The 11400-nt window shown below is 44.4% G+C and overlaps 1 protein-coding gene across 1 annotated transcript in view; it reads right to left on the bottom strand.

Moving 5' to 3' along the window:
• Positions 1-4570: 4570 nt before the first annotated feature.
• The window catches only part of PDPN (podoplanin), a 35488-nt gene continuing 28658 nt past the window's right edge, over positions 4571-11400 (bottom strand). The window contains 3 exon segments of the mRNA XM_003891148.5: positions 4571-6640; positions 8115-8226; positions 8787-8825. Of these exon segments, the coding sequence (XP_003891197.4) occupies positions 6634-6640; positions 8115-8226; positions 8787-8825 (158 nt within the window). The 3' untranslated portion in view covers positions 4571-6633.

The raw sequence follows: 11400 nt of genomic DNA, 5'->3' as shown, positions 1-11400 counted from the left end.
CAAGCGAGAGAAGATGACTTCAAGAAGGGAACCAAAAACAGGGCCGATGGCTGCAAAGGATGAATGAAGACAAGACCAAGAAGAGGGCCTGGAATTGACACACAGAAGGTCATTTGGAAGCTTGATCAGAGTAATTCAGGGCTGCAGATAGATGCTAAACTGAGAGGTCACGTAGGAACCATTATAGTTGGGACTTGACAATAAAAGTGTTGTCTAGGGAAGAGTTGGGCGCCCAACATGCAGGAGTATTTTGATGTGGTCATCATTCTGGCCTGCAGATTTATAGTTTTAAAATCCTAATTGCGTAACAGTATCCAGGGTTGAGCAAGTCCTAGGACCTAACTCATGCCAATCAACTCATAAGAAACTGATTATAACACCAAATGCCAAGTTAGTAATTTTCAACTAATAATATTCTTTTCCAATGGTGGGAATATTTGTGCCCATTGCCCAGGGCACCCTCGTTCCAGTATTAAGCTACTTGGGGAGCTGGATTATTAATCAGAAGACTGTTAGATGGTACAGAAGAGAACAGGAATGGCTAATCCTGAAACGTATTTCATCCAATCCATGGTGGAAGACTCCGGTGATCTCTCTGCATACCCCTGACTCTTAACCTTGAGATACACCAGAGCTCAGTTCTTGGACTTGCCTTTTTCTATTTATACTCATGCCCATGGTGAGCTCATCAGCATCATGGTTGTTAGGTTCTAGCAACTCCCAAATTATATCTCCAGTCATCCCTCATTTAAGCTCTAGACTCGTGTGCCCAACTGCCTGCTTCATACCCCTAGCTGGATATCTGTACACAGCTCAAATTCCGCATGTTCAACACAGAACTCCAGCTCTGCTCTCTCAAGCCTGCAGCATCCACAGCCTTGCCCTATTAACCAATAGCAACTCCATTATCCCAGTTGCCCAAGTCAAAATCCTTGGCGTCATCTTGACCCTCCCGTTTTTCTCATATCCCACATCCAATCTATCAGATAATTCTGTTGACTTCATTCAAATTATCACTAGAACCAGACCACTTTACACCACGTCCACTGCTATCATCCTGGTCTGAACCGCCATCATCTCTTGTTTGGATTCTCACACTGGCCAGTTCCCAAAAAAGAGATGAGGATTTTTTCTTTTTAATATAAGTCAGATCACGTCACTCCTCTGCTCAAAAGCTTCCCATGGCTCCCCGTTTCCAAGGGTGCTCCACCTCTGTGACATCATCTCCTACCACGGTCCCCTGTGCTGACTGCTCCAGCCTTCTGAGCTTCCCTGCATTCCCTAAAACATGCTAAGGGTACTCCTGCCTCAGGCCTTTGCTATGCCCTTTGCCAAAAATACTTTTCCCTCAGGTACCCATCAGGATCACTCCTCACTCCGCCACTTCAGGAACATGGCTTAACTCTCGGAGAGGCCTTCTGCCACCCCAGACTCCATGCTGCAGCTCCTCCAAACTTGAACTTCCTCTCCTTGCTGTGTTTTTCTCCATTGTCTCCCGTTTTCACACTCTATGATTTACTTATTTTTTTGTAGTCTCCAGCATTAGAATGTAAGCTCCATGTGGCCAGGAATTTTTGTTGGTTTCATTCACAGGATTCCCAGCACCTGGGACAGGCCCGAACATAAATGTTTGAATCAATAAATAAATGAATGAACACATTACTCCTGTCCCATGAGAGTCCTTCAGCAGTTATACCCAAGGGAGTGTCGTTTGTTTCTGGATCTTGCTGGACAAGCACCCACATTATGTACCCCCTGCCCAGTTAGCCCTGCGCCATCAACAGATCCAGCCTCACCTACAGATGCTCCGTGGCAGGGTGGGAAAGGGAGCAAGAGGAAGGGGTCCACTTCCTGCTATGGTCAGGACACTTGCACACCTTCCTGAGGTTACATGCGGGGAGGACTGTAAGTGCTTTTATTCAAGCACGTATTTCAGACGATTTCTTTGACTACTTCAGCAGCACCCAGAGAGAAGCCATCACTTCAGAAACATTTGCTGATTGCCCTGGTATGTGACCGGCACGTGATTATTTTCTCAAAGATCTGCATCAGTGGAAAGGCAGAGGCAGCAGTAGAGAAGGAGGTAGGAAAGAAAAAATGGGAGGAGGAACAAGGTCTCAGAACCACGCATAGGACTGTCTGTACTATGGCCCGGAGCCCTTGGATGCAGAAATAGAACACGCCGTGCTTTGAGTCAGCGTCTGATAAAATAACCTCAGAGTAAGAAAAACTGCTGAGGAATAGCGTTCAGTGCTTTCAAGCTGGTTTTGCCTGTACCAGGTACGTACCTGTATGCTGGGCCTCTGGGCCAAAAAAAAAAACAACTCCCATTCACGCCAGTGGGTGTGGTCTGAGACTCATTCTGCATTGTTGACCAATAACCACACTTACATCATTTATATTTACTGAGTTGAAAAATCCAGGATCTACTATATGTTCTAACCCAATTTTAAGCTTCAGGAAGAGCAAAGGGAAAGGCAAAGTTTCAGATAACGAGTCCTCCAGTGCACACAAGGGGATGACTCTATTTTTAGTGTTTGTGTTAATATGCAGCTAGTTTGGGGAGAATTTTTTCCACTTTCAATGGACTTTTAATTGGCGCAAGTTTTAAAATCAAAACATGCATCATTCCTCAATCGAAGCATGTCACAAACTGCCCCATGCCCTGAATATTAAATAAATCTGAATTAACATAAAAATAGAGGCCGGGCGCAATGACTCATGTCTGTAATCCCAGCACTTTGGGAGGCCGAGGCGGGCGCATCACGAGGTCAGGAGATCGAGACCATCCTGGCTAACACGGTGAAACCCCGTCTCTACGGAAAATACAAAAAATTAGCCGGGCATGGTGGTGGGCGCCTGTAATCCCAGCTACTTGGGAGGCTGAGGCAGGAGAATGGTGTGAGCCCGGGAGACGGAGCTTGCAGTGAGCTGAGATTGCGCCACTGCACTCCAGCCTGGGAGACAGAGCGAGACTCCATCTCAAAAAATAAAAAACATAAAAAAATAAAAATAGAGACAGCAAGGGATGAACAGTTCCTTGCTCTTTTCTGTTCATGAATGCTGAGCCTTGAAGGTGGCACATGAAGCAGAACTAAGCTCTGCTTTTTCAACTGGTTTTACCAGGTTGAGAGGAAAAAATAAGGGTTAAAAACAAGGCCTTTATACCATGCAAAGAGTTAGCTTCAGCACCCCCTGCTCCCAGATACCTCTGATAAGAGTTGTTTCCCTAAACATCCAGGGCCTTGGCACCTCCACCAGTTTCTAGTCGTCTCCTGGGGGTGGCATGTAATGGAATGTAAATTTACATGTAACATAGTTGAGGGTCCATTCTCTTTCAATCTGTTGAACTAGGTAGACATGGTTAGTTTTCTGCTAGAAAAGGGATGCTTTCTGACAATCTCATGAAAGTTCTTATTAGAAACTGCAGCCCAAAGAAGTTAAATGACTTCCCTGAAGGGTTACAGGTGTAGAGGAGCAGAACGGGACTAGAACTCTGGTCCGTTTTTTAAGAGATGGGGCTCTCACTTTGTTGTCCAGGCTGGCCTTGTACTCCTGGGCTCAAACGATCTCCCACCTCAGCCTACTGAATAGCTGGGACTACAGACATACAATATGGTTCCTCGTTTGGAACTCAAATGGGCACCCAGGATTGCTGACAACGGACAAATTCAACAATCCTGATTTAACAAAAGTGAATATTTATTTTGAGGAAGTCATGGGGCTAACTGCTCTCCTGCTCCTAGCACCTGACCCTTACAAGTGGGGATGGAGTTGGCAGGGAGGGGACACACATCAGAAGGATGAAATCCAAATGGAGTGGTGAGGTGGGGTCAGGAGGAGCAGATCTGCAGCATCCACGCAGGAGCTGGCCAGAGCGATCTCCAGCCAGGGTCAGGGTGAGCAAGGAACTGTGGAGTGTCCCACAGCAACAGGGATTCACCTCTCCTGAGGTCAGGTGTCTAGGGAGGACTAGCAGCGGCAAAATGAAATTGCTCCCTCACCTGCTTTTACTCTCCAGTGCTGAGAAATTAAGAATCAGGCGGCCAGGCTCAGTGGCTCACACCTCTAGTCCCAGCACTTTGGGAGGGCCGAGGCAGGGAGATCAAGACCATCCTGGCCAATGTGGTGAGACCCCATCTCTATTAAAAATACAAAAATTAGGTGGGCATGGTGGATAGTCCCAGCTACTCAGGAGGCAGAGGTTGCAGTAAGCCGAGATCACGCCACTGCACTCCAGCCTGGGAAACAGAGAGACTCCGTCTCAAAAAAAAAAAAAAAAAAAAAAAAAATCAGGCAAAACCTCATTAACCCTTTGGGACCAGAGAGGGCGAAAGCCCCCAGGTGCCATGTGTCTCCCCTGCCCATGCTTCTGCTTGACCTACTTTGGCAGACCTAGCTGAAAGGTGTAGGTGTGTTTTCTTCCTGTGGAATTCTTTCCTCTGGCCATCCATAATCCACTCTCAAGCAAGGCAACAGGCAGGCGTTTACCTAAGTTGTAATCTTATCTGGAGATGTTCCCAAGTGTGGCCCAGACTTGTCTGTTTTCCAACAAAGGTCTGACTCATTGTTGTACACAATCATCTGTTTTATTTGAAAACATGTCTACACTGCATTGAGCACCAACACAGGTGTGACCAAGAAACCCACAGTCCTGTCCCCGCAGGCACTGGGTCCAGTGTATGACTTGGGGTGGACTGTTATTTTTCACAGTGAGGGGGGAAGAAAGGATAGGAAAGAGAAGATGGCCATTATCCCAACTCCTGTTCAGGAATCTGAACAATGAAAGTGAAAGTTATTTAAACTCATCCAGCTCTTCTCATCCCCCTTCTCTCAAACAGCTGATGTTCAAATACGGGATCTGAGGAAGGGCACAGTGGCTCACCCCTGTAATCCCAACACTTCGGGAGGCCGAGGCGGGCAGATCACGAGGTCAAGAGATCGAGACCATCCTCGCCAACATGGTGAAACCCCGACTCTACTAAAAATACAAAAATTAGCCGCGTGTGGTGGCGGGCAACTCTAGTCCCAGCTACTTGGGAGGCTGAGGCAGGAGAATTGCTTTTTGATGCCCTGACACACGTACAATTGCCGGGAGGCGGAGGTTGCAGACTACGTTTCAAAAAATAGATATATATATATGTGGAATCTGAGCCGGTGGGGCCAGCTGGATTTGGGAACACATAGACACACTGTTTAAAATAACATCGACACGTTATTGCAAAAAATGGGAGGAATGGGCTGTGCTTCTGACTGATAGTTTACTTTTTCCTGTTTTACGAATGCTTACAAATTTAGAGGATACCAGAATTGCACAACCGCAATCACGGCAGAACATCTGCTCAGTATAAAAACTTTGTTTAGAAAAAACAAAAAAAATCCAACGGATATATGGGAAGAGAAGTGCCGGGCTGGATGGTGCTGAGACAGAATGACCCCTTGGGCTCCTTTATTTCGTTTTTTTCAATAGGACCCCACAGATATTTGTGGTATGTCATGAGGACCGGGGATATCTTCTATTTTTAAACCAGGTATTTAAGTCCAGCTGCTTTGAAAATTAAGATTGTACAAAATGATTTTTGTTCCCTGTGTCTCTCCTCAGAGGCAGAAAGTGAATGTTGTTATAAAACTGGCAGATTTTGTTTCTCATACGAGAGGCTCACATAGGATTTCTTTCTGCACGGGGGCCAACGTGGCTCTTAGTTTCAAAAACACTTGAGCCACTAGCACCATGAGGCATCCGGCAGCTTCATCGGCATCCAGGCTGAGATATCCATATTCCAGAACAAAGCAGCCAATCCGAAGGATATGCATCATTGGGAAGAGAGAAGGCTGCCCCCTTAGCCCTGGCTCCCCATCATCTGAGGGAAGTGGAGGGGGCAGGTGGGAGCAAGCTTGGAGTCACCAAGTCATGGCTGGAGAAGGATTTGGGTAAAGCAACTCTAGGGGCTGCCTGGTGGCCTACTCGGGAGATACAAAGTGCCTTTGAGACTATAGACTTCCTGCTTGTGATCTAAAATGGACGTCTTTGAAATGATTAATCTGGACCAGCTAAAGGCAGTTGCTCATCACGTGTTATCCAAGTTTAGATTTTCTACTTGATTATTCACACCAGATCAGGCTTTAAAAGATAGAACAAACTAGACCAGAATGTGTGGTACATGTCAGCAGATCAGCAATTGCAAAACGCTGGTGCTATTTACTGACGTGGCACTGGATCCAAGGACTCCGTGGATATAAATATTTCCAGATTCCTCTGCATTTTAACAATAACAAGAACGGTCAGACGGAGACACATGGTTACAGCATCTAACATCGATCCAACGGTCTAGTCTTAGTTACAAATCAGCTTATACAGTTTTGCTCCATTTTCTACGAATTTTGTCTTTCAAATCATCTTTTAGAGAATGTATATTCAAAAACATGTTTGAAAGGCAAATGTTTAGAGGAGCCAAGTCTGGTGAACGGTCTTTCCTTCAGTTACTTTGGCAAGCGGAGAGGTCACCGTGGATTCCGAGTGGGCCGGGCAAGTGTTCCACGGGTCATCTTCTCCCACGAGCTCAGGGACAGGGCGCAGAGTCAGAAACGGTCTCTTTTAAGCATGTTGGCAGCAGGGCGTAACCCTTCAGCTCTTTAGGGCCTGTGAGAATAGAGAAAGGTGACAGTTGTGTCTCTTACTGGCATTGTGACTAGTAACCCCGCGAGCCCTTGTTCCTACTGTCCTTTGCTCTAAATCCTCCCAGTTCTGACACCTGGTGATCTCTTGTTCCTGACATTGCTCCTCCATCCCTTCATCCTCACACAGCAGGGTCAGACTCCCTGGCTTTTCCAAACATGCTGAGTCCACAGCTGTGTTGTCACCGGTATCCCTCAACCCTCCAGGTGTGTTAGCACTTGTCCTCTCCCCTCCCCTCCATCATATATCATCCCCCCAACACATATAAGAAAAACGTTTCTGGCCAGGTGCGGTGGCTCACACCTGTCATCCCAGCACTTTGGGAGGCTGAGGCGGGTGGCTCACGAGGTCAGGAGATCGAGACCATCCTGGCCAACATGGTGAAATCCTGTCTCTTACTAAAAAATACAAAAACTTAGCCAGGTGTGGTGGTGCATGCCTGTAGTCCCAGCTACTTGAGAGGCTGAGGCAGGGGAATCGCTTGAGCCCAGGAGGCAGAGGTTGCAGTGAGCCATCCAGCCTGGTGACAGAGCAAGATTGTCTCCAAAAAACAAAAAAGAAAAGAAAGAAAAAGAAAAAGGTTTCCTCTGGCCATGAATGTAGATATTCTGAATTCTTAAGGAAGTTTAATAAGGAGAAAAAACTCCTTCCCTTCATCAATAGTCAAAGCTAGGAGTCCATGACCACGTGTGTGGGTGCGTGCAGGGCAAGAGTAGGAGATCTCAATGAAAAAGACCCCCTCCTTCAGTGGAACTCCTCATCAGAATGGGCTGCTAACTCTGTGACAGGTGGTTTTCTAGAAGCCACCTATCTCTGATGGCTGCAGGCAGGCTGATTAGGCATCAGGTTAAAACTTGGTTTGGGTTTTCTTCCAAGTTCAGTTAGTTGGAAAATTAAGACAAGAGATCAAACGTGGTCAGATCTCAGCAGAAGTGAGCTTACGAGCCCTCTCTGGCCCTCACTCTCTTCTTTTGGAAATTTATAAGGCTTAAGTAGACATTTGTTCTTCTGAGGAAACTTCAGATGTAGCCTTTCTCAAGATTAAGGGGCCTTTTCTCATTTTTAAGAGACAGAGTCTTGCTCTGTCACCCAGGCTGGAGTGCACTGGCATAATAACTCACTGCAGCCTCCAACTCCTGGGCACAACTGAACCTCCTGCCTCAGCCTCTCAAAGCCCCGGGATTCCAGGTGTAAGCCACTGCACTCAAAGCCCCAAGTAAGGAACTTTGGAACATGACCATTATGCCAGAGATTATTTTTTTGAGACAGGGTTTTTACTGTGTTGCCCAGGCTGATCTACAAGTGCCCAGCAGCTGAGACTACAGGCATGAGCCACCACACCCAGCTTATATTAGAGATTTCTATCAGTTCAAAGATTTGAGTTCTAGACATGATAGCCTTCATTTACCTATCACATGGGTATAAGTTATTTACTTACGAGTACCTTCCCGACATTTTCCGCATAACCACAACGATGATCCCACCAATGAAGCCAATGGCTAGTAAGACCCCAACGATGATTCCAACCAGGGTCACTGTCGCCAAACCATCTGAATGAGAGAGAGAAAAAAAGCATGAGCCCCAGATAAAAAACACATCGGTGATCAAATACGTCATATACAAACAAAGCCACTGCCCTACTGTACATAGCAAATAATGATCTACGTTGTTTAAGCACAGAGCATTTCTTCCAAAAGCAGAAAATCTGGGCTAGCCGAATCCTATTTTACGAATGGGAAGATTTCTGGGTCTGAGGATCTATCAACGTAACACTCACATTGGCTTAAGTGTTCATTTTTGGGTAGTGTTTACGTATGGCTATTAAGTTAGCCCCTATTTTCATCCTTAGTAACGACAAACTGTGATATGATACCATTCCCCATCTCTGACATTAAGGGAATAGACTCATCTGGGGTTTGCTTATTTTCAAATACAAGGAAGTCCCTTTTCTCTCTTAAAAAAAAAAGCTTGGAATCTGTTCTGGAAGGTTTTCTATTCTGCTCGCATTGACTGCAATCCAGAAAAGAATGCAATTCGTCTCAACAATTAGCTTCAAAGAAAGTTTTTAAAAGCTCCAGTAGGAGTATTTTGATGCCAAAATCTAGCCTACCTTTCTCAATTGTTGTCTGTGTGTCTCCATCCACTTTGTCTGGAAAGAGAAAGATATAATAATGTAGAATTATTAGGGCTTAATAACTATAATTTAACGATTGGCAAAAGGTGAACTTACCCAAGTGGAAAGTAGCAAAACATAAACCAACAGGATGGTTTCTTAAATAAATTGGATCAGGGGATTTTTAAGCAAGCCCCGATGTGACACGTTGTAACTATTATTATCTAATTTATGAACCCTTATTCACACCAATGGGCTCATAGCACTTTTCCATGTATTAATTTTGTCTCATCTAATTTAGAAAGCAGAGTAAAGGTAACTGAGCCACACAGATCTTAAATAAATGATCAAGAAGTATCAGAGGTTAAGGTAGCAGAAGAATTCAGAGCTGTGGATTCTTAGTCCAATGTCAAGATCCCAGAGAAGGGACAGACTGTGAAGAGGTATTACTCATTGTGAGATAATACTCTAGTTTGGGAAGATGTGACAAGACTGATTAGTCTCAATATCTATTTCCTGCTGCTGTTTTGGTAGCAAAATCCAGATTTTTACAAGGCAACAACAGGCCCAGCTAAGTTTCATGAGCGAATACACCCTTTGTGTTTGTGCCACTGTTATTTTAGGGTTTCTATCTGCAGTCAAACCTAGTCTAATAGTTACAATGTGAATAATTGTCATTGTGAGTTTATTTTGAATAATTTTATGCAATAACTTATTTAAAAATAAAAACGTTTCATTTTTCTTCTTGACCCCTTTATATAACGAGTCCTTTACTCCTCTGGGAGGTGGCTATTGACTAGTTTGCAGATGGAGAAAAAGTCAAGATACCTTGATTTAATAAGAAATTGGAGAAGTTAATCATCAATCAGGCCCTGCCCTAAAATCTTAGTTCACAGCTTGCAAAATACCCCAGATATCCAGAAGCTTCCCTAATCAGTGGTAAAACTAGCCAACTATCATGTAAAAGATGCCTACTTTTTCTAATGGTTGGGTTTGAAAACCATCCCTTTTGTACCAAGGCTCTCCTCAGCACAAGGTGCCTCCTTCAAGATGCCCCCAGGGTACAGGTCCCAGAAGCCGGCACTCCCTGCACAAGCTGAGCCCATGGGTGTAGAGTATGTAAGAGCTTGTGCTGACTGTGCTACCCCCACTATATAGAACACGGCTGGGTTTGAGCTTTCCCAGAACAAAGACGGCATCAAATCAACGCCCCAAATGTCACTGCTAGAAGTCAACTGCCTGGAGAGATAAGTCAATCATCTGCTTGTCATTTGCCTACCATGTGGCTGCTGATTCCCAGCTCTTAATGTACCATTATCAAAGACACCACTGGTTAAAAGATATATTACTAAAGTTTGTGGACGATTTGTTATTATTAAATTAGAGCTTATTAGTGCCATCTTTCCCATCTCCCTCCCAATGGCACTGACTGTGATCATGAGCATGCATCACACGTGTGCACATCATCCTATGCGGGTGTTTCGCAGCAAAACTGAACATCTGCTGCCCTAATAAAATTACCCCTTCAAAACTGCATGCTTATAATGACATTTTGGCTCGCTTGTGAAAATGCCTTGGGATAATGATGTATTAAGTAGGAATGTGCCCTAAGCCACAATTTTTTGTGACAGGGAGGGGCAATTTTGTGACAGGGTGGGGCAGGGGAGAGGAAGAAACAGTAACATGAGTTCTTTCCCAGGCAACTGAGAATTTTTTTTTAAAGGAATAGAAGAGGGGTATGAAGTATGATAGAATATTCAACATGGATGGCACAATTTTCTGCTGCTAATACATAGCTATCAACCCATATTACAGATGTTTTCCAATGACCGTTTATATTGATTATCCTTTCTTTGCTTAGCTCTACTTGGCTTTCTCTAGTGTTTAAATGTTAATCATTTCTTTAACAGCTTGGAGTGAGTTTCAGGTTTTATCTCAAAGCCCTTTATAAGGCTTTTCCCCCCTTCCCCACACACTGTGGTATAACACATATAGCATAAAATGTACTAAATTAACCATTTTTAAATGTACAGTTCAGTGGTATTAAGTATATTCATACTGTTGTGCGATCATCGCCACCATCTACCTCCTGAACCCCTTTCATCTGGCAAAACTGGAACTCTACCCACTAAACAGTAGCTCCTCATTCTCCTCTTCCCCCAGCCCCTGGCAACCACCACTCTACTTTACGTCTCCATGAATTTGACTATTCAAGGGGTCTCATATAAGTAGAGACATACAGTATTTTTTTTGTACTGGTTTATTTCACTTGGCATAATGTCCTTAAGGTTCCTCCACGTTGTATTATGTGTCTGCATTTTCCTTTTCAAGGCTGAACAATACCCCATCATATACACCACATTTTGCTTATCTATCCAACTACCCACGGCCACTTGAGTTGTTTCTGTATTTTAGCTATTGTGAATAATGCCGCCGTAAACATGGGGGTACAAAAATTAAGCATTTTTTTAAATCCTAAAAAGAACCATAGTTTTTAAAACCAGATTGGTGATTGATCCTGGAAATGTAAAAGGGACAGTAAAGAAGAGCTTTCTAGGTGTTCTGAATTGCGACTAGTTTGGGAAACCACTGGTTTAGACGTGATCTTTCT

The sequence above is a fragment of the Papio anubis genome, chromosome 1, assembly GCF_008728515.1.
Source record: "Papio anubis isolate 15944 chromosome 1, Panubis1.0, whole genome shotgun sequence".
In the NCBI taxonomy this organism is placed as follows: domain Eukaryota; kingdom Metazoa; phylum Chordata; class Mammalia; order Primates; family Cercopithecidae; genus Papio; species Papio anubis.
This window is presented reverse-complemented; position numbering and strand designations above follow the sequence as displayed.